The sequence below is a fragment of the Dermacentor variabilis genome, chromosome 10 (assembly GCF_050947875.1).
Source record: "Dermacentor variabilis isolate Ectoservices chromosome 10, ASM5094787v1, whole genome shotgun sequence".
In the NCBI taxonomy this organism is placed as follows: domain Eukaryota; kingdom Metazoa; phylum Arthropoda; class Arachnida; order Ixodida; family Ixodidae; genus Dermacentor; species Dermacentor variabilis.
In genome coordinates this window covers 93,174,399-93,197,161 of record NC_134577.1, presented here as the reverse complement: position 1 = coordinate 93,197,161, position 22,763 = coordinate 93,174,399, and the positions used below count along the sequence as shown (strand labels likewise).

Here is a 22,763-nt window from a genome sequence, read left to right as displayed (position 1 = left end):
CATTGAAATCTCTATGAACTGCGCTAGTACAAATACACTATTTTCACTCATAGGCGGCCGGTGGCGCTCAGCTCAACCCGACCAATGCAGAGCTGGTATTGCAGTAAACAAGTATATTCTACTTCGCTGCAAGTATATTTTCGGCAGTGCATGGCCTAGTCGAGAACATGTTGCCCTTTTAAATACGCTTCGATTACCTGGCGCGGCGGCTTAGCGGCTATGGTGCTGCGCTGCTTAGCACGAGGTCGCGGGAGCGAATCCTGGCCGCGGTGGCCACATTTCGATGGGGGCGAAAAACACCCGTGTCCCGTGCATTGGGAGCGCGTTAAAAATCTCCTGGCGCTGAAAATTAAACCAGGGTCCTCCACTATGGCATGCCTCATAATCAAGTCGTGGTTTAGGCATGTAAAATCCCAGCATTCAATTCAATGTTTTTCGACGACAACACTCATGGAACGCGAAAGCTCGTCTATTAGACATTGTGGTTGGACGGAGCGTCACAAGGTGTCTCAACCAGCGTCCGGTAACTCGATATTGCGCAAGTGTCATTGCGTATACCGGAATACGGGCCAACTCAACGCTCCCTAATATTGTGTCGACAGCCATGTCGCAGTGTTCCCTTTGTTAAAAAATTCACACAGAAATATGTGGTGCACACAGCTATTATCTTGCTAAATTCAATGTCTCGTGGCCCAGCAAAGATCACGTGAGTCGCCGCTTTGGGCAAATTGGCATTAAGGTGATTCAGGCGGGTTTCTCGTGGCCCTTTATACGCAATGCCTCACGACTTCAAGTGTACCAAAGAACTGGAAGAATGTCAACATTATATTAATCCACAAGGAGGGAGACGTTAAAGAATTGAAAAAATTATGGGACATTAGATTATTTTCAGTATTGTATAAAATATTCACGAACATAATTTCCAATAGAATAAAGGCAACACCTGACTTCAGTCAACCAAGAGAACAGGCTGGCTTCAGGTAGGGATACTATTACAATGGACCACATCCATGTCATCAATCATGCAATCGAGAAATCTACAGAATACAATAAACCTCTCTACATATGGCTTTCATAGATTGTGAAAAGGCATTTGATTCAGTATAGATATCGGCAGTTATAGGCTCTTTACGTAATAAAGGAGTACAAGAGGCATACGTGAATATCTTGGGAAATATCGACAAAGATTCCACAACTACCTTGGTTCTCCACAATAAAAGTAGAAAGATACCTATATAGAAAGGGGTCAGATGAGGAGCCAAATCTCTGCAATGCTACTAACTGCATGCTTGGAAGAAGTATTCAAGCTGTTAAACCGGAAAGGCTTACGAGTGAGGATCAACGGCGAATATCTCAGCAACCTTCGGTTTACAGATCACATTGTCCTGTTCAGCAATGCTGAGGTCAAATTGCAAGAAATGATTGAGAACCTTAACAGAGAAAGTGTAGGAGTAGGGTTAAATATTAATATGCAGAAGGCAAAGATAATGATCAAAAACCTGGCAAGGGAACAAGAGTTCAGAGTCGCCAGTCAGCCTCTAGAATCTGCGGAGTACGTTTATCTGGGTCAGTTAATCACAGGGGAACCTGATCTAAAGAGAGAAATTTACGGAAGGATAAAAATGGGTTGTAATGCATACGGCAGACATTGCCAGATCCTGACTGGAAGTTTAGCACCATTATTCAAAAGAAAGGTGTACAATGAATGCATTCTACAGGTGCTAACGTATGGAGCAGAAACTTGGAGATTGACAAACAAGCTCGAGGTCAAGTTAAGGACCGCGCAAAGATCAATGGAACGAGGAATGCTAGGTGTAACGTTAAAAGACAGGATGAGAGCGGTGTGGATTGGACAGCAAAAGGGGACAGCCGGTATTCTGATTGACATTAAGAGAAAGAAATAAAGCGCGGCAGACCAAGTAATGCGTAGGTTAGATACCCGGTGGACTATTAAGGTTACAGAATGGGTGCCAAGGGAAGGGAAGCGCAGTTTAGGACGGCACAAGGCTAGGTGTGGGGATGAAATTGGGAAATTCGCAGGCGCAATTTGGAATCGGTTGGCGGAGGAGAGGGGTAATCGGAGATCGCAAGAAGAGGCCTTCGTCCTGCAGGGGACATAAAATAGGCTGACGATGATGATGATTTTCGACACTACCGGAAATTTGGCTACTGATGAGACTGTTGTCCCGAAATCGCAGCTAACACCCACACATATTGAAAACACTACACGAGAAAACAGCACAAACATAAAAAGAAAAGAAATAATCAAAAGCTTTGACAATCGCAAAAAGTGAAACTCCCAAAATATACTCCACAAAAACACAAAAGTTTTGCATAATACAAAGTCATGCATAATACCAATTCACATTATGATATGAGACAAGTGCCATCACTCTGCTCATGAATAAAACCATCAGTTCAGGGTAGAGTGAACAAGACTGTGTAGTGACAAAGTTGCCAAGACAATAGAATGGCGTAAAGTGGGAAAAGGCACACCAAAGCACACGAAATGTCGCATGCTGTATACGACAGTTTCGTCGTGGCATTGTTAGAAGGTGTAACTTATGTCACATAATAGCAGTATTCACGGGGAACTAATCAGATCACTGCTGACAAGAAAATTGCTCGAGGCTTTTACAACTTCTCTCGGTTTGTAGGGACAGGAGCAGGGACGCAGGGACATTAAGAGTGTCGCTTTTTCACTCTCTATTCGGAGCACGAAACTGGCGACCACCACTACACGTATGGTGCACGCAAACATTTACCTCGTGGCAGTGACAAGCAATGGAGCATGCGCAAGCGGCCGTTTTCCTTGCCTGACCCTTCATTTTGATGTCCCAGAGCGGTTAACATCAGCGTTAAGAGATAGTAAGTGGTGCGTTATAAATTAATCTTGACTAGGCGGGGTCGTGGGCCGGCCCATCGCGTCATGCTCGGTACAAGCGCGTCTTTGCATTCCACTTAGTCTGGAATGCGGCCACCACAGCCGGGTAATGAACCGACCCTCTCGAGCTTTAGAGCAGCGCTCCATTGTCAGTGAGCCGCCGTGACGCGTGCGCTTCCGCAGTCTAATATAGTGTGCCGTTTCCTTTTTTTCGCTGCATAATTTTTTTTTTAGATTTACTGTAGCCGATAGCACGATTCTAACCCTTGAGCTAAATTGCTCGATGAGGTGGCCATTACTTCTACGCGAAATCAAAATGTCTAATTCAATAAATAACATAATTACACTAATTAACGTTCTAATTATTACTTTGTGGCACATATTCCAATCTACGATTTGTAGCTAGTGGGTAGGCAAGGCATATCGAGTACGAACGAGTTCTGGGGGGGACCCAGTTTCAAGATATGAGCCGTCAAACTTTCGTTCAAAATATGCCGTTGTTCCGCTTACATTTTTTCAACGCTATAGCGTTAAGGGTGCCGTGTGGCAGAAAATCCGGTTAAAGAGCAGTTTATTTCGACAAACTCATTCACAAACGTACATGTCAACTTCGTTTCAAGCAGAAGAAAAAATCCAGAAACCAGCGACAGTGGCACACGCCATCAACAGGACTCGTTGTGAAGAAAAGGCAATCATTAATGTGACATACAAGTCCGGCCGATGTTCTGACCTGCCAGAAAAATGAGGTGTTGGTAGAGTTGCGGCGTGATGCGCCCACTGCGAAGCTCTGTGAAGTGTGTCGACCATCTCCGCGGGAACAAGTCTTCGTTTAGATTGACGAAGTCCACCACGCAAGCTTCTTCGTACGCGTGTTTGCGCACGCGGCGTAGTAGCGGTTGCACAGCTCTCCATGGCTGCCCCTGTAGCGCGCAGCACCACCTCGTTGACGCCACAGTGCAAACGCTCCCACACAACCACGAAACAACCTCGAAGAGCGCTCGAGGTTTTGCTCTTGAATCAATGCACAGATGCAACGCGCACCACAGCAAGAACCGGAAGTTCATTTTTTTTTGTTTTGCAGCCGCGCAATCGAGTAGTGCATGTCGCAACGTTCCTTTGTGTGCGCACTGAGGGCAGCGGTTGTCGGATGTTATGCCCCGGCGCTGGCAGTGCAGTTCCGCGTGGGCCTCGCCTCAACCCGAAATCGCGCACCTCAGCGGGCACGGCCGGCGTAGCCAGCTTGTGCCACGTGACGCTCCTGCCCTTCTGCAGCTATTCACGCGTCAAGTGTTCAACTGTCGGACGTTCGCGCACCTCCGTTGCCGTTGTGTCAACTAGATCTACATCGGGTAAACCTGATCTAGTGTGCTGAAGGCTGCTGCACATGTATAATTATAAAAATGGTGGATGGCTGCCCCGCCGTGGGGCCTGTTTTTCTTTTTCCGATATAGATAGCTTTCTGGAGGTTCCTGTATATGAAATATTCTATAAGCTTCATTCATGGACATTCGGGGCTGCTTGCTAGGTCGTAGAAAACACGCAATGCGAGGACAGAGCTCATTGTTCTAATAGACGGTACGCTAATACCACCTAAGTGCTTTGGAAGGCGAAGGAACGGTCGCGCCGCTGATTCCGTTTCACCTTACCGTGGGAAAACACGGTAAGGTGAAAGGCCTCTGCGAAAGGTGAAAGGCTTCGCCAGGCAAGGCCTCTGCGAAGCCTTGCCTGGCGGGCGTGCTATGCGCGCCGCATAGTAAAACGACACGCAGATACTGGATCTTATTATAGAACTTCGCTCAGCTAGCCTCAACGATAACTTTCACGCTACTGAAAGCTTTCTTTATTCTGCCTTCTTGCGCACGTCTGTCAACGTCTCCTGTGCTGCTTCACCGTACGTGATGAACACTACTCCCAGGACTCTGACTTCCGCTGCCCACTCGACTTATCCGTCAAGCGCGGATGTCGAGTTCCCAGAGGCCATTGCTTTGCCGTCCTCCTTGTTCAGTGGGGACCCCGATAATTCTGTGCATTCTTTAAATAGTCGCAACAAGATGTAGTAGCTTCCTTCCTTTCTTAAATAAAGAGATACCTCGTTTGCACATGCTGACACATTTGTGTCTCCTTGGCCTGGCAAGGGAAAGCAACGTATCGATGGACAGATTGAAATGCGGCGCAGCGAAGGATCGAGACAAAGAACCAACAGGTGAAGGCTCAGTGAACACCCCTGGCTGAGACCGCGTGTGACGGGAAAGACTTACTTAGACGACCGTTTACAGGCAACGTCCCAGATAAATTCGAGTACAAGAGGCCGATGCTATCGACAAACTCGGCAGGAAAACCGAATGCTTCCAATGCTATAAACACGTGATCGTATTCGACGCAATTTTAATCGTACAGAGCCAATAACAATGACACCAAGGACAGCATAGGGGAAATCGCTTGTACTTAATAAATGAAATAAAGAAACGATAAATTAATGGAAATGAAAGTGGATCAAAAAACAACTTGCCGCAGGTGGGGAACGATCTCACAACCTTCGCATTATACGCGTGCGATGCTCTACCAATCGAGCTACCGCGGCGCCGTTTCCCCATCCACTTTCTTGGGTATTTAGGTTTCTTAGTAGAACCCTAGGAGTGTTCATTTATTAAGCACAAGTAATTTCCCATATGTTGTCCTTGGTGTCGGTGTTTCTTGGGTTCTTATGATTATGACTAATAAAAATCGGGCCCCTCGGTCGACCCCCTTTCCTCTCGTTCGACACGATTTTGCGAGTTTCACGTTCGTAATCTTTACGAACGCTAAGGAATAGCATTGCCGGACATGGCGGCCACCATGGCTCCCGCTTCAGTGTGAATTCTCGTGATGGCTGCGTTCTCACTCACGTTGACCGCCAGTAACTATTGTAATGAGCTTTCGCTTTCTCGAAACTAACTTGAAAGGTTAGTTATGAGCGCATAGCGCGTCCATATTATGAGATCGTTTTGTCATTCTGGCGCCTGTAGGCCTAAGGAGACACGTCCGCCTAGCAACAACGAGATGGTTGCTGATGGATCGTCTTGGCTTGGATACGTGTGGCACGAGGCACCAGACAGTATCCTGTTTTATAACGTCTTCTTTACGTTTGCGTTTCTGTACGGCAAACTAAAAGACGTGAAAGAACGCGCACCGTTATGTCCCGCAAATGTGCTTACGTTTAACGTGCGTAAGGCGACAAATGCTATTCTAAAACTGTCTCGTGACGGGACCGTCCGGTTCCGCGGGTTTCGTGGCCCGCATTTAAGCAACAGTTGAAATCCCCGACTATGAATGTCGGGCAAGGTTCGAACATGAAAGCGTCAACTGATTAAAAAAAATTCTGTTTGAACCACCATGCTGCTGCATATATCAGTAGTGCCCTGACACGTCTCGCGTTTAGCAAAAAAAAAAAAAAAAAAAGAACGAATTTGACTGCTATCGTTCGGCCTTCTAAACCGTGTGTACAGTGCACTTCATTTCTAAGATGAGGGTTTAAGAACACCACTCCCACGCCACAAGACACAGCGTTTGTCAGGGAGAAGAAGGCATCGACAGAAAAACCAGTCGTAAAGTTTGACCTGTCCAAGTGTATCCGCAAATCGCACTCTTGTAAGAAAAGCACGCCGACGCGTCGCGCTCACGCGAATTGCAACACCTCTCTGTTTGTGGACAGACCGGAACCTATGAACCTTCAGAGAGAGGAAATGTACCATCGCCATGATGAAAGCGAAAAACGGCGCCATGTTACAGGCCTAGTTAAGGCATAATCCGATGCACGCAACTTTTTGGGGACTTCTGGTTCACTCTCTTTCTGCAACCTGCTCGAGCCTGTTTCTGTTTCGCGTGCTCTCTTTATCTCCTGTTTATCGGTGTCCATTGCTTTTGCCTTAAGGATAAAGTCGGCAACGTGACTTACTGGGTTCTTTAACGCAAGTTCTTTGTTCGGGGCATACGGTATCCGCTGGCTTGGGCAGTCCCGTCTCTTGCACGGTGCCAAAGTGCCGACACCTGCTGGGGCCGGTGGCGGTGTCCCTGGCCTACCGCAGGACGCGGCCTGCAGGTGAGCTCGTTGGCTGGGACGTCAGCTTCGTGCGCTGTGACGTGTGTTGCCTGGTTGATTCCGTGTTCTGAAGGAGAGGTCGTATCGCTTGAGTTTGCCTAGGTTGCGCTGGCTTCGGTGGCGCTCTTCTCAAAAGAGGGAAGTGGTGGGATCTGTTCGTCTTCCGAGCCGTCTGAAGCCTATGAGGAAGACAGTAGCTAGGAGTGTTCGTTGTGGCGGGATTCTTCTGACTGGGACTGCACCTCTGGGTTCCGGTCATCGTTAAGTTGTTCTTCTATAGGCGCTCATCTGGTTTGGGTGGCTGTCGTCGTTTTTGATGCTGGCGGGGACGTTTGTGTACCTGCGGCTGCAGCAGCGTAAGACCTGGGCAGGAAACAGTCCGCTGTGACGCGGTTTTCGACACAGCGGCGACTAGGCGAGGTGCACTTGGCAGTCTTGTGGCCGAAGGCTTCGCACCTTACAGAACGTGATGTTTCGCATGCCTTCCCGAGGTCGCCCTCTGTCCCACACCGCGAACACACCTTCTGAATTGCTCGGTAGTCGAACGTGAAATCGGTAGCCTTGGACAGACGTAAAATTTGGCACGGGATTCGCCATTTCCATGCGAATTACTCTGATGCCGGTGCCGGCTTTGGGTCTTCCTTTGAATTGCGATTCCTGAATTGCAAGAACTTTTCCGCACGGAGACAAAGCGGCTGCAAGTGCGGCGTCTCCCACGTAAAGGAGGGGGTGGGGGACATGGAATGCGGGAACGTTCAGAACTCGTGGTGCGACTTGAGCGATGGCGACCCAGGCACCGTTCCAGACGAAAAAACCCCGGGACGACAGCTTTGCGGCGGTTACTGCGGTCATGACAGCTGCGATGAACTTCACTCCTCCCTGGTGTTGGACGGTCTCACGGCCTCCTGTTCCTACGTTTTCTTCGATGGCGTCGATGATTTCATCGCCGATGGTGCCCGTTGGTGCGCTGAAGGTGAAGCAGTGCGCCTCAGGTGGTGGTTCGCGGAACGCTATCTTCGCCGAGTTGGACGGTTAGGGGTAGGTCTGGCTACCACGGTCGGACGTGTGGCGTCTGGCCGTTTCTCACGCTGGTCGTTCGCTGGGAAAGCGTGTTCCTCGCGCATGAACGCGCGCTTATAACTGGACGAAACCTCAGGCAAGGTAAATATACCTGGTAGCGAAGCTTCCATAGGAGCCCATGCGTTCAAAACATGGCGGTCCATCGGCGGTTCATGGGGCTTAGCGCCATCTGTATGTGGTGGGAACACTTCCGGCGGAAGAAAAAATAATGCGACGCCATGTCCGTTAAAAGCAGAAGTGACGTCATTTTGCTTTCGAAGGCGCGAAATTTGTTTTGTTGTCCTGCCTTTGGAGTTATATATTCAAATGCCCCGCCATTCGACTTGATGGGCGTTTCGAGCTTTCAGCGTAGAAACCGATGCAGGAAAAGCCCAGCCGTACGGTTGTCGAAATCGCATCCCTGCACAGAACATACTTTCTTTGGAGGCCGGCGAAAGCTTTAGATGTCGAGTGCTGATCCTATCGTCGGATGCCAAGCCCGTCGCCCAGCGCAGTCGCACGAAAACAACTACACAATTATCTGGCGGTCGGAACTCACTACTTTTGACTGAACAGATTAAAAAGCGATGAAGCTACCCGCGTCACCAAATTCAGACAAACTTCGACAAGCAAAAAGGCACGAACTGCGAGGGGGGCGTATTTCAACAGGTGAACTTTACGAGTGCGCCTTTCTGCCCATTTCAAGACGTGCATTGCATTGCGAGTGATAGTGGCGTCAACGCACCCTGTAGCGATGGGCGCTGAAAAGAAATGCATTTATTACTAGTAATAAAATTAAACTTGTATTTTCTTAACTCGTCACGAATATATAAAATTGACTAGGAATTTTATTTTCGTTGAATGAATCTAACTGAGTCTCGTTTGAATTTAAAAAACGCTTTTTCTTTCCCAATGTTTGTTCCCTCCAAACATAGTCGCGCTTCAATCGCTGCTCCCATAACCCCCCTTGCTGATGTCGGTGACAATCTGTACTGAACCGCTTTTCGCCCGAAGCTTCGCGACCTATTTGAATCGACCTTGCCTCAGGCGTCGGTGGCGTTGTCCGTCAGAAAAAGAAATAATCTCGAACTACAACCACGCAGGCCCTCCGCTTGGCGCAGAGGCGTTACTAAACAAATTGAATTGCTCAATGTAAATCAGAAAATTCGTAAAGTCCGACTTAAACAAAACCTACAGACATGATAGCCTCGGATTGCAAGTTGAATATACGAGAAAACAATTTTTTTTTTACGCGGAAAATCAAACACAAACCCCTTTTTCCTAGCTTACGCGGGTATGGGCCATTGCTCTGCCCGGCACTACCGCCAAGAATTGGTCCACAATTGTTTTCCGTCGGGCCCCGAGGCGCAGAATATCCGGTCTGGGTGTCAACGGGGCCCGATAACGCTATCGCGTTCCATCCGTAAAGGCGAAGCGTAAGCGTCTTTAACTTTTTCTAAGAAAACGTTGTTTTATGCATTGAAGCACAAAAGTAACGTGTAGATTTAAAAAGGGTACAGAAGTAACTCGTAAATTCACATATGTGCAGTAAGGTAATTAACTGAAGGTTATTTACGTAATTATGTTAATTATTCAACTAAGCATTTCTATTGCTCATAGAAATAATGGCCGCCTCATCGAGTAACTTAGCTCAGTGGCTAGAAGTCCGCTATCTGCTCCAGTTAAATGGAAAAACAATTATAAAAGGCAATTTCGAGAACTTTGGTGCAGCTGAAAAAATCTCACATCTTTCTAGTGTCTGCCTAGACGAGTTTTTCGGTGTCAACCGCCGATGAAAAATTTTCTCGGGGCAACTTCGACTTCTCGTTTCAGAGCTCTGTAGCTACAGTGTACAGTTGTGTAAGACATTATACTTTGGCTCTATTAGGCACAAAAGTCGACCTTATCAGGGATGATCGGGCTTAATTATTCATTCTGGAGCAGGCTTAGTCTCCCGTGACGAAGATAAGTGGCTGGCTCACGCGATCTTTCCAGTGCTGTCGGAGCGTTATGCAACGACCACTGATGAATATGTCATTAGGCAGATAATTCCGCGATTATACAGATACAAAGTACCCATCCCCTCAGCGAAAGAGGGAGCACACGTTCTTCGAGGTCGCGCGTGCGGCGCGTCATGACTGAGCGATTCGTCTCCAAATATGCAAATTAGTGGTGCAAGGACATGCTAAAGTGCCTTGCAAGCAAGTATAGGCACACCACAAGAGTTACCTTGACGCAAAGCCAGGCGCTAAAATTAGGCTTTAACTACCAGTGTATCGTATGTCGTTTGCCTCCCTCATTTGTTGTCTCTCTCTGTTACTGCGACCGCAGCTAAGAGTTATGGTATAAATACTGCTTGGACGCTCGAAACAAAACCGTTGGAAGCCAGCGCTCGTCTGTGCCTCCTCGTGTTCCTCGTCTTTCGTCTCCTTTTCTTCGCGCTTTTAAGAGTTTTCTTCCAGATCATGAACCAACTAACTCGCACCAGAGTCCTGCTAAGAGTTCGAAATGGGGTCTGCCCCCTTTGACCATCCGTCCATTCCGTTACACTGAAGATGCCCGTTGCCGTCATCAACGAAGCTTTGCTGTCGCCTTTCAAGCAACCTCGTCGTCCTCAGCATTGTCCTTGCAACAGTGTGAAGAAAAAATAAAGCTTATCCACAACCGGTTCAGCTGGGATTTTAACCCATGCCAGTGAAGCCACACGCATAGGGAAGACGATCGCGCTACCGAAAGAGCTATCGCCCAAGAACGCATAATCTCCCCCCCCCCCCTTCCCCATCAAGACATTGCACTCCACACACATTTCGAGAGCAGTGGCATCTGCGTACGCATTTCGGAGGCTATAAGAAACAGTAGTGTACTGGACGTGGATGAAGTTATGTGCATCGCATCGAAATTCTTCTTGACAAGAAGGCGGTGTGTTTGAGAGCTTTTCTTGGCTGACTGACTGACTGAAAAACTTTATTGTTTGAAGTATTTACAGGGAGCGTGTGGAACAGTCCTTAAGGGGCCGTTCCTTATAGAAACTAGGTGGGCACCTCATTACAGGAACCCATTGGCTGTAGCCGCGGCTCGGGCACGGCCGACCAGGGCCTTCTGGCTCGCCAGGTCGGAGCAGCCGAGCAGGGCCGCCTCCCAGTCCTCCCGGGTAGGGTTGGGTATAGGGGGAAGGTGAGGGGTTGATTGGCATGCCCACACCATGTGGAAAATGTCCGAAGATTTTTCCTCACAGTGCGGGCACTTCCCTGTGCACGCAGGGTCGAAATGTTTTTGGATTGCCGGGCACAACAGTGTTTTAGTATAGAGGCGAAGGAGTAAACGCTCATCCGCCTTCGTGAGGCCCTTACAGGGCTTAGGAAAGATTGCATGGCCATATTGGTAGTGTTGGGTGATTTCCTTGAAGGTAAATACCGGATTGGGGTCGGAGTCCGCAGCGACGGGAGGCGAAGGCGATGCCCGGAGAGTGAGCGCGCGGGCAGCGGCGTCGGCCGCTTCGTTGCCCTCGAGACCCTCGTGCGCGGGAGTCCATACTATCGTGCGGGGCGCGGGGACCCCGAGATAATTGCTGCCTTGAAGTAAGCGGTACGCCAAATAGGGAATAAAGCCCCTTTCAATGTTCCTGCAGGCCCCTCGTGAGTCGCTAATAATGACCCGCGAGTCCTGATCTGCGGCGGCGAGCGCGATGGCCACCTCTTCCGCATGTGTTATGTCTTGTGCTTTGAACGTAAGGCCGTTCACCGCGGTGTTTTGGTGGACGACTGCGGCCGTAAACCAACCCCCATGGTGTGGGCCGGAGGCGTCCACGTAGAATACTCCGTGCTTGTTCCCATAGTGACGTGCCAACGCTTCCGCGCGCGCGAGGCGCCGGCCACTATGGTCGTCTCGTGTCATGTTGGCCGGAAGAGGGCGCACGTGCAGGGCGTATCTCCAGATTTCCGGGATGCGCACGCGCTCCTCCGTCAGTGTTGGATGGTGGATGTGTAGTCGGGCAAGAAGGCGGCGACCCGACGGCGTCTTTGAGAGTCTTGTGTAGTGGTTTGTCAAGTGTGCTTCTCGGAGTTCCGCGAAGGTGTTGACCATTCCCAGGCCGAGGAGGCGCTGGTTGGATGTTTTGATCGGGAGGTCGAGAGCACGCTTGTAAATTTTACGGAGAATCACCTCGAGGGCGTTCTCGTCAAACCTGCGAAGGTGGAGGTAAGGAGTCGAGTACAACACTCGACTGGTTACGAATGCATGCGCCAGCCGCAAAGCGTCTTTGCACCGTAACCCCCCGCGTTTATTGGAAACCCGGCGAACCATGCGGCCCACCTGGTCCCCCACCTTGCGCAGTTTGGCCAGTGTTGTGTCGACTCGGCGATGTTTATGAATAAAGAGACCCAGTACTCTGATCTGATCGTATTCTGTGATGGGTCCATTTGGTAGGGACAGTTCGATTTTGGTAGTGCACTTCGGCGAGGGGCGAATGTGCACAAATTGCGATTTGGCCGGGGAGCATTGAAGGCCGCAGCGGCGGGCGTAGGCATCCACGATCTCCGCCGCTTGCTGCAGGTTGGCTTCAATGTCTCCTACCGATCCATGTTTAGCCCAGATGGTGATGTCGTCGGCATACAGCGCGTGCCGTATGCCTTCTACATTCTCCAGCTGAGCCGGAAGTTTCAGCATTGCCAAATTGAATAGTAGGGGTGAGAGGACCGCGCCCTGCGGGGTACCTCTGGTGCCTAATTGGTAGGGGCCGTGTTCTTCATCTTGTATCCGGATGTACGATTGCCGGTCGGAGAGAAATTGTTTAACGTACTGAAACGTGTTGTGTCCACAGTTGGTTTGGGAGAGGTGTGTCAGAATTATGTCGTGTGTGACATTGTCGAAAGCCCCCTTCAAATCGAGGGCGAGTACTGCCTTGTCATTGAGGGGGTATTCGACGGGATTTAGAATTTCGCGGTCTATTTGAAGCAGAACGTCTTTCGCGGACCGGTGCGGGCGGAACCCGAACATGGTGTCTGCGAAAACGTTTTGGTTTTCCAGATACTCGGACAGCCTATCTGGCATCATAGTCTCCATCAGCTTTCCCGCACAAGACGTGAGGGAGATTGGGCTGAGGTTGTCCGTGGTTATGGCATTGCCGGCTTTCGGAATGAAAGTGACCAGGGCGGTCTTCCATTCGATTGGGAGGATTGCCTCACCGAGCCAGATTGAGTTTATGTATGCGAGGAGCGCCTCGTAGGCCGGGTCGGGAAGGTTGGCAAGTAGTTTCACTGTTATTTTGTCTCTTCCGGCGCCGTTCCTCGCTTCATTTTAGTGAGGGCCGCCTTCAGGTCGTGGAGCTGGAACGGTTGGTCCAGCTCCGCGTTCTCGGAACCTGCATACGAGTACGCTGGCCCTCGGGGGTCCTGTTGTATACAAAGGTATTGATCGCGTAGTTTGCATGCTAATTTTGAGATGTCTCCGTCGAAGCTATGGATAGCCCGTTGGAGATGTTTTTGTGTCTCGGCTCTGGTTTGAGTCGGATCGATCAAGGCGCGAAAGAGACGCCAGGTGCTCCGGCTAGACATTTGTCTAGCGGCCGTGTTGCATCGGTCCACCCAATTCGAGTCGGCGAGCTGGGCCGCGTACTCTGCCGCTCGTTGGGTGAGCTCGGCGATGCGAATTTTGAGCCTCCGATTGTGTTTTTGGCGGCGCCACCTACGGACGAGGCTGTGCCGCGCCTCCCATAGGTGCAGGAGGTGGTTGTCGACCTCCGGTGTGGCCTCCGATAGTTGAACTTGAGTTTCCGCCGAACGAAGGTGCGCAACCAATTCTTGCGACCACGCGTGGTAACCTTGTTCGTGGATAGGGGCCGAATTAGTGTAGTTTTGCCGGAACTTGGTCCAGTCGGGTAGGCGGGCTTGGGCGTGGGATCTTGCCAATGGTTTGCTTCTGACGGTTGTGTTGAGTATGCAGTGGTCACTGCCGAGGGTTTCCTCGGTGTTGGCCCATTCTGCGTGTCTAATGTTTTTGGTGAAGGTAAGATCCGGACACGTGTCCCGAGTCACGGAGTTACCCACCCGCGTTGGATGTGCAGGGTCGGTGTGAAGAGTCAGGCCCAGCGTGGACGCAAGTTCCGCTAGCTTGCGCCCGCGCTTCTCTTCACGCACGTACCCCCAGAGTGTGCTGTGAGCGTTGAAATCGCCCACGATCACCAGGGGGTTCCTGCCCGCAGCCTTCAGGGCGCGACTGAAGAGGGCTGCGAAAGTTACATTGTTGAGCTTGGGAGAACAATAGATGTTGAGTATATGTAATGGTGCGTTTTGTTTCTTAAGCGGAAGAAGGGTGACCATCACATAGGAATAATCAGTATTGAGTTCCAAATCAACCTGGTTGGCTGTATAATTTTTGTGCACGCAGATACAGGAAGAGGGGTCCTGCTGGAACGTGGCATAATTTGTAAGGGTGGCGCCGCTCCCTGGCTCCTGGAGGGCAACCACCGCGGGGAGTGAAGCGAATTTTGACAGGAAAAGCCGGAGGTCCGCCCGCTTGGCGCGGGAGCGGAATCCCCGGCAGTTCCATTGGGTAATTTGGATGGGGGTGGCCGAATTGGTACGGAGAGAACGCTTAATGTGAGGGCTGTCCGCCATGGTCACTGAAGGGAAAGACCGATTGAAGGGCGCTGCTCCGGAGCCAGCACTCGCGGGGAGGGGAGCATCCTCCAGTCCGGAGAGCGAGCAGCTGTCATTGTCTTCTACTGCAATTTCAATGGTGCGTCGCGACGTTTTCGGACAGCGGCCAGACACGTCTTTTATAAGACCGCCGGTTCGTCGGACGCCACGCGAGGATTGAGCGATGTGCTGTGCGACGATTGTCGGTATGCTTTCAGTTATTTTGGCGATGGCGGAGGTGATTGCCGCGGAAATTTGATTTTCTAGGGTGTTGAAACGGGCATCTATGCGGGCCTTAGACGGGCCTCAAGTGCAGCTTCCACGCTCAGTGCTGCATTCGGTGCCGCGGGCTCACTCTCCATAGCCTCAGTTGCGGGGGTAGAGGGGGGAGTGGTAGGCTGTTTTGACTGCGACTCCAGGAGCGTAATTTTTTTGAGCAGCATCTCAATTTGGCCCTCGAGAGCTGCAATCTTGGCTTGCTCGGCACTGCGTGCCGCAGGGGGGGAGGAGGTAGGGGAAGAGGAGGCAGCCCTGCCCGTACCGCTCACCTGCGTTCCGTGTTTCACGGCGTTGGCCCAGGCCCTGGCCTCGCCTCGTGGTGGCGACGTCGACAGTTTTCCAGTGTCGCCGTGCGGTGGCGGCTACGTCGGCGATCGCTTGCCGGCTCCTCCGGTAGAGCTTCTCGGTGCCGGCTTCTCGGTGTTGCTGTCATCCCGGCTCGGTGACTCACCGGGGAGGTCAAGATGGCGGCTCTTGTTCTTGGCCGCCATTTTCCTCTTTGTGCCGCCCTTCGGGGCGGCCATCTTGTGTGTGCGGAATTTTGTCGCACACTCACGTGAGTTTGTGGCGTGTCCGCCGCCACAAACAGAGCACCGTGGAACACACTCGTGAGGGGCCCGCACCCCCTCCACAAGCGGGGCTTGTTGCCCGCAGAGTCCGCACGTGTTCTGCTGCGTGTTGGGACAAGCATCCGCTCGGTGGCCGACAGCCCCGCACAGGCCGCAGGCCGGGATTGTCCGGTAGTAGGTTTGCACTGGGATGAGCATGTTCTCATAGTGCACAAAACGCGGTTTCTCCCTCCCGGCGAAGGTTACCCGAGCTTTGTTAGAGGAGCCGAATTTCCACACCTCGACAATGGTGCCTGCTCTCCATTGCACCTGCTCTCGAAGCGATTCAGTGGTGTCAGAGTTGCTGACGGCGATGACGCCGTGGCAGATATCGCCTCCGTCTTGCCTAAGGTATCCGTGGAGCGGAATCGGCCCACGGTCGGTGTTGATTGAGAAGTCCCCGAGGAGCCGATCTGCCGCTGCCGGGTTCGGGGTGTGGATCAATATCAGGTTTTGTTCACGGGACGGCAGAACCGTAACAGACCTTGCCACCTCAGGCCCGAGGTAGGCTGTAATGGCGGCACCGTAGCGGTTCTCCGAGAAGGCTTGATGCAGCGACACATGTTCGCGTGGCTTGAGCACGACCACGAAGTCATCAGGGCCCGGTTTTGGAAATGGCCGAGGCTTCCATTTGGTAAGGGCCTTGCGTTTGCTTCCCGCAGCGCGCGAAGCGGGAGGCTGCGTCTTGCCGGCCGGTGTGCCGGAGGCTGAAGCGGCGATGGACGCCGCCGTCTCGGCTTGAACGAGCGAGCGACGCGCGACCGCTTCTTTGAGAGATTGGTGCCGAAATGTCGGAATAGGAGCGGAGTTTTGATCTTCTGATGTTGAAACCGTCGTCCAGGCCATGGCGTCGGGATCGTAACCCCTCAGGAATGACGCGGCAGCCGCCATTTTACCTCGGGAGGCCGGTTCCACGCCGCCGGGAGTCGGCGTCGCCGTGTGGCCTAACGGCGTCGCCCACGTAGGCGGGTGTAATTCGGTCGTAAAATATTCAAAAGTGGTCCCACCTGGTGAACATTAGTATCCACGTGGTCCAGACGGTTTGCTGCGTCGATTGACGTCGGTCTTGCTGGGGTGCAGAGGATTGAGCCGTGACTCCAGCCGAAAATCGACGGAGCCGACACACCACATGTCTTACGCCGTCGCGCGCAAGCCTGTTTCCCTTTTCTTGGTTGTCGTGCTCGTGAAGCCAGCGTTCATGCTGCACAAAGCGGCGTACATGACAAAGAGGATGATGGGCATCAAATATGTCGCATATACCCAGAATAGCGAATGCGCCCAGACGAAGGTTGTCGGTTGAAAGCAACGCCGAAAGCAGCGACAACGTCAATTCCAACCTCGGCGTCGCCACAACAACGCCACGTACGTGGCTTACACAGTATTCACAGGCAAAAAGTGCCTACGTAGTCGTACTGCAAATGCACATAGAAAGTAAAATCGCTGTGATGTCGTAGATATGCACTGCGTCATTTAACTCGTGACATTAGTCGTAGAAGCTTTGGCCTCGGAGTCGACAGGAAAGTTCCCGCGGAACATTCAAAACGAGTAATCATGCCTTAATATCATGAAGCCTTTACCAGAGCAACTGTCTCCTCGCCTGTTACCTAATTATTGGTTTAGACAAGAATGGAAGACAAAAAAATATACAGCAGATCCAACTTGTTCTAATCTGTATAAAGCGCAGCTTTGTCTGAATGCATAAAGAGTCGAAAACACCCGAGTACTTATATTTAGGTGCGCGTTAAACAACCCCGCGTGGTCCAAACTTCCGGTGTCCCCTACTACGGCGTGTCTCATAATGAAATCGTGGTTTGGGCACGTGAGTCTCCATAATTTATTATTTTTTTCTTTAGATCAAGCTTATGTAAAAGGCAAGAGATGCTGTCTTCCCTCATCTTCACTTGTGGCATCGGCTTACGAAGGGCATACGATGCCAAGTATGCATGCGACGCCGTCCTCGCAAGGACTGACAGAAAAAAATCTGCTCAATTTTCGAGAAATGGTACAAGGATCAACAATGCTTACACGCGATGTCTTTATCTCCGTGACACAGTTTTCTTCTTCTTAAACAAATAGCGCCAAACGCCTTTACGGTTTTCTAGTCAATTATAAATATACTATACTAGGTCTACTTTGAGCCTCTTGTATGAAAGCAGTGGCGTAGCTCAAGAACGCTATCATGGTGGTTGATAAAACCACATGATGCATAAGCTTTGTGTTTTCACACCGCCTCTTTGCCCTGAAAGGCAGTTAGGATGAGGAGTGCATCAAAAAATCGAGGCGGCTCTTTGTGAGGACGCAGTTTCCGCAAGACGGGTGTTCGCGTTGGAGGACGGGCAAACGAGACTGAACAGAGAAATCGTTTTAGAGCGCAGGCTCTAAAAGGAGGACAGCGCAGTGAAGACGCAGCCTTTGCAAGCTAGAAAAATGACGAATATTTAAAATTGAAGTGGAACCACCTCTTGTCGACTACAGGGCGTGTAATGTGACGTCAGCACTGGTTGATCCACAGAGAGCGCCACTGAGGGAGGTCACGTGCACATTTCGTCAAATAACCCGTTTTGCCGCAGTTGATTTAAATTCAGGAGGGACAGCAGAACTTTCGATAGCAATTTTCTAGGCAACGGACTATATGGTCATTTATATAGTCATTTATAAAGAATATATAGTCATTTAGACTAATAATATTCCGATCTATATCGGCTTAATATATTATTTTATTACCCCTTTAGAAACAGCTTTACCTCGGACATCTCTAACTTAATGATAACGGCAAAAATCGTTTTGTTCAGAATCCACTACCTCTGATAAGTTCGTTGCAGGCAAAAAAAAAAAACAAGTTCTTTTTTACGTTTGCAGGAAGTATCTTTTTCATTTAAGCCATCAGTTTCTATAAAATATTACCGAAAATTTTGATAATGTGACCTCAAGCATCAACTTTACAATAGAAATGAAAAAAAAAGCTTTATCGCGATTTTGCAGACTGAATCGAATGGAAGATCTAAAAGCGTAAAAACGAATATAATAATACACGCACCAATGAGAAACATTTTACTTTTGACTAAAACAGCTGCAAGCTCGCAAGAACAATGCAGCGATTTCAGAGGAGCTGTGAACACGCTACATTTGGCCGCCTAATTTGCACGATAAGACTAAAGTTACATTTCGCAGAAAACAAGTTTCCGATTTACCGTTGCGAAGTTGTAAACTTTGTGCTTCCGTTATCTAATTGCCCAGTTGCAGCCGATTTCGTAAAATATACGACGGCCTTAATTACATATTTGCGTCTGGCATTTCGCATGAGTCAAATTTTTTAAGTGCAGCCAATTCATTCAAAAGGGTTCATCAGTTGTCTAGTGACACATTTTTGATATTTCCTTTCGTGCGTTCCGCCCAGCCTTCGAATAAAAAATATCAGAGTTGGAAAAGATATGTTTCCTCCTAAGAGTGAGGCTTCCTTTTATAGCATATTGTGCTTTATTTTCGCCTCTTCGAGGTTTTCGTAGGGCGGGCTCCATCTGGGCTACTTTGTTCGTAATAAGACTCACCGAAGCGTTTCTATCGCAATGGAAAAGTGCACTCGTGTACTCTGTAGGTAAACCAAAGTCCCGGAGCGGCAAACGCGGAAGTAAACGCTACGCGCATGAGGCTCATCGCTATGGTGTCCTTGGCTGTGCAACGGGCCTATCATTACGCACTCCAGGAAACGGATGCTTCTGATACTGTCGAGTGTTAAAGGGAGCCCGTGACACGTTCATGGCATTTCTAACGGAAAAACTGCTTCTCGTTTCATGTCGTTACGAAGGTTATATATCCCCGAAGGAAAGTTCCAAATATAACTGCAAATATATTTCTGACATTACAGAAAACATTACAAGCCCTCTTGCTACGGCATGCTACGGCATGCTACGGCATGCTATGGTATTTGTTTATAGATAGCGTGGTAATGAGAAAGCGTCGGAAAGACGGAATAACAATGAAGACGCTGAAAGTTGTATTAATTACCAAAGTTTATTTTTTCTTTCTCGTAGAAAATAGGAAACCCCGCCATATGCCATGGACCTGGAGTCGCTCTTCGTGAACATCATCGTCATCCTATTTTATTTCTCCTGCCAGACAAAGACACCTCCGAACGATCTCCAGTTACCCCTATCGTGTGAAAGATGGCTATATCCGACGCTTGGAAATTTTGTAATCTCCTCAGAATCCAGATCAGATTTTATTTGGGTCTCATCACAGCAGCTACTTCCCGACCGTCATCGACTGCGTTCCCATTCCCTTGTTATTCATTCTATTACTGTAATGATCCCCGGTCATCTGTGCAAATATTTATGTAACCAGTCCAACTTAACTTTTGTCTCGTAACCCCACAAAGCCCAAAGTATCATTTTTGAGACATGAATTAGGTGCCTACGAACTCTGGTTTAAGGGCTGGAAAGCCAAATCAGAACCCATATTAGCGTGTTTTTTTTTATTGCGAAAGCAATACTGCTCGCACTTTCGGCCCATCGGTGGTCGTGGCGCCTCCTTACACAGCTGCGCGTCACGTGACCGTGTGACGTCACGCCAGACCGAGAGACGGGGCCCCAGCTCGCGGCATCGATGGTGGAGGCGAAGCGTTGCGCGCCGCTGCTGCGGCGCTACTGAGAGAGGGCGCTCGCTGGTGTGACGTCACGCTAGGAGGATAAACGGTGCTACAGCTCGGCTCCTCGCAGTGGTCGGAGCGCTGCCTTGCGCTATGTCGGATGATGTATAGCCATAAGTTTAACAAAGGGCAACCATGTCCACACCACCAGCCGAACCAAGGCGCAGCCAAGGGTATTGCTTTCGCAATCTTCCAAACTTAACCAAGCTAAGCCTTAAGCCAATTTTTTATACACTGAAAGGATGTTTCAGTTGTGGATTGTTCAGTTAAATAATTGCTAAATAATTATTCACCACACTAATTATTTTACTCCATTTTTGTTTCACTCTTTTCTTCGTACAAATATAGTCTCAATGGCCGAAATTAAACCTGAACAAGTTAATTTTCGTTGACGTGAAATGGTGTTCGGGCTTAGTGGGGTTAATATGAGGTAATATGTCAGCTTGACATGTGCTGTCTGATCCACGAGACCTCTCTACTCCTTTCTGTTAGAGCATTGTTCGGTCCAGCTCTCGTTGCGCAGTCGTTAGACCCTAAATACTTCCATTGCAGACCAAGCATATGAATTAGCGGAGTCGCTGCCAAACCAGCAGGAATGCCCACAGAACCAAATAAACTGTTTATCCACGTGTGCAATTGTTGGGGACACCAATCAGTGCCGATTTAAACGCTGACACCGACGTCGAGGGCAACGTTATTCCGCTACCTCGATTGTTGATCTGCCCGACTCATTTCTTTCGACACGAAGAGGGTTATATGGAACCCGCTGCTACGGCAATGGCAGCTGGACTGAAGGTTCCCCTGAAAACAGCAGTCATGTCATTTGTCATGCGAACGCTCCAGCGGAAACCAAATGGAACGTGCGACGCGTTTTAGCAACCACTGTGTCTGGTTTGTAACCGAAGAGTGCTTTCAACAAAAATTATTTTTTGACAAGAGTTCAAGGCCGCGATGAGCACCAGAATGGGCACGATAAATCACTAAATTACAAAAGCATGTTAACCTGTTACTAACTGAAAGGTAATTAGTGACTTTATGAAAGCTGTGGTAACTCAAGTTTCCAATTTAGTGAGTACGCGAAGAATAGCCAGGCTGTGGCACCAGTTTGGAGAAGTTCGGACTCCAAATGTGGGGCCAAGTGCCGTGCCGTTCCAGTTCGCGTTTTTCCTCAGCACAGAGGAATGTTAAGTGAAAAAAAAAGAGAACAATACATTTCATGGTTCATCGATATCATTCCCTTGGTGTTTGTTGAGGCCGCTTATAGGCCAAGAAATGGTATATGAAAAAAATTTAAATGACGCTCTTTGAACGTCTTCTTTTTTTTTTTTTGTTGTTGTAGCCCACGCAGAGCGACACATTCAAGGCACATTAACCAGCGCACAGGGCTCATTACAACAGCAGGTTTGTCAGTGTCTTTATGAGAGCTTTGGTAACTGAAGTTTTCAGTTTAGTAAGTACGCGAAGAATAAACCTGCCTTTGAAAGCTGACGCTGTGTGTGGCCTAATGTGGCTTCCTGGATGTCTGTCGTTATGATTGGGCTAAATCATACTAGAATATGCGTTCCCAACAAGCCCATATAGCTACCCTCATCAAGTTCTTTAATTTAAGGACGTTTATCTTGTTTCCTAGCCCTAACTTCACAAGTATTGTACTATAGCTGACGAATTAAAGTTTCCTTCTCATTCCCTGACTGTCACCTCGACACCAGCGTACTAGGTGATTTAAGTCGGAATAGACTGAAAGATCTGTCCTGTGGGTGTTAGCATAATTGTGACTCCCAGCTGGAATATTCGAAGAAGTATACATTACTGGCATTACAAGTAACAATGTGGTGTTACCCAATCAACCAAATCCGAATAAATACTATTGTAAACAACTTTGTAATTTTGCACTTATAACCATGGTGGAAATAGGCACCGCTGATAAGTGCGAACTGGAACATGAAGTCATTTCACCATAGACTCTGGGGACATATTTCTTCAAGGGACTGACAACCGATATTTAAGGATCTAGTTTTTCGTAGCGCAACGCAAAGCTCGCCCTCGGTAGTGTTTACCCCTGCAACGGTTACTTCCGAAAGCACGTGGATGTTTGGTAAGCGGAATTTTTAGATCTGAGCAACATCTAAAAAAGTTAAGAGTCCCTGCTCCAGCAACGCTGAGAAGTGAGAGCGATGCCAAAAGCCCGCCTCGCAAATTGTGAAAAGCCGCCCATCGTTCTGGTTTCACAGGAGTGAGTGAAACTGTGGTTAACAACCTACATTTTGACATTTTCAATCATTTTTGAACATGAGAGGCTGGTGCAATAAGTTAGCCTTGTTGAACAGACGTTTCCTATATTTGTACCGCGTTCTTTTCTGCAAGTACACGCCTACGTCATGGCTGGCTGGCACCCGTCGTCGTTATTCTGTCGATAGACGAGCCAAGCCAACTCATCGAAAAGGAAGGCGAAGGCAGCGCCACTTTTCTGCTCATTGTAAACGAAGGCCTATCTGCACATTGTAAGTTATAAAACGTTATAAGAGGAAAAAGTGTACTGCATTTCAATACTAATAAAGAGACCAGGAACCGCGTA

At 49.3% G+C, this 22,763-nt stretch overlaps 3 protein-coding genes across 3 annotated transcripts in view; all 3 read right to left on the bottom strand.

Annotated features, from left to right (window-relative positions):
- Positions 1–22,763, bottom strand: part of LOC142559665 (uncharacterized) — a 221,859-nt gene that overhangs the window by 96,568 nt on the left and 102,528 nt on the right. The gene's annotated exons all lie outside the window — the stretch shown is intronic.
- Positions 11,039–12,620, bottom strand: LOC142559664 (uncharacterized). Its single transcript, XM_075671232.1, has one exon. It carries the CDS (start codon positions 12,321–12,323, stop codon positions 11,067–11,069), a length of 1,257 nt encoding a protein of 418 aa, XP_075527347.1. The 5' UTR covers positions 12,324–12,620; the 3' UTR covers positions 11,039–11,066.
- On the bottom strand, positions 15,298–16,521 carry LOC142559663 (uncharacterized). The gene has a single exon (XM_075671231.1). The coding sequence runs from the start codon at positions 16,432–16,434 to the stop codon at positions 15,298–15,300; it is 1,137 nt and encodes a 378-aa protein (XP_075527346.1). The 5' UTR covers positions 16,435–16,521.

Excerpts from the sequence above, each read along its gene's own strand:
- LOC142559664 (XM_075671232.1), bottom strand. The coding sequence starts at position 12,323 with ATGGTTCGCCGGGTTTCCAATAAACGCGGGGGGTTACGGTGCAAAGAC.
- LOC142559663 (XM_075671231.1), bottom strand. The coding sequence starts at position 16,434 with ATGGCGGCTGCCGCGTCATTCCTGAGGGGTTACGATCCCGACGCCATG.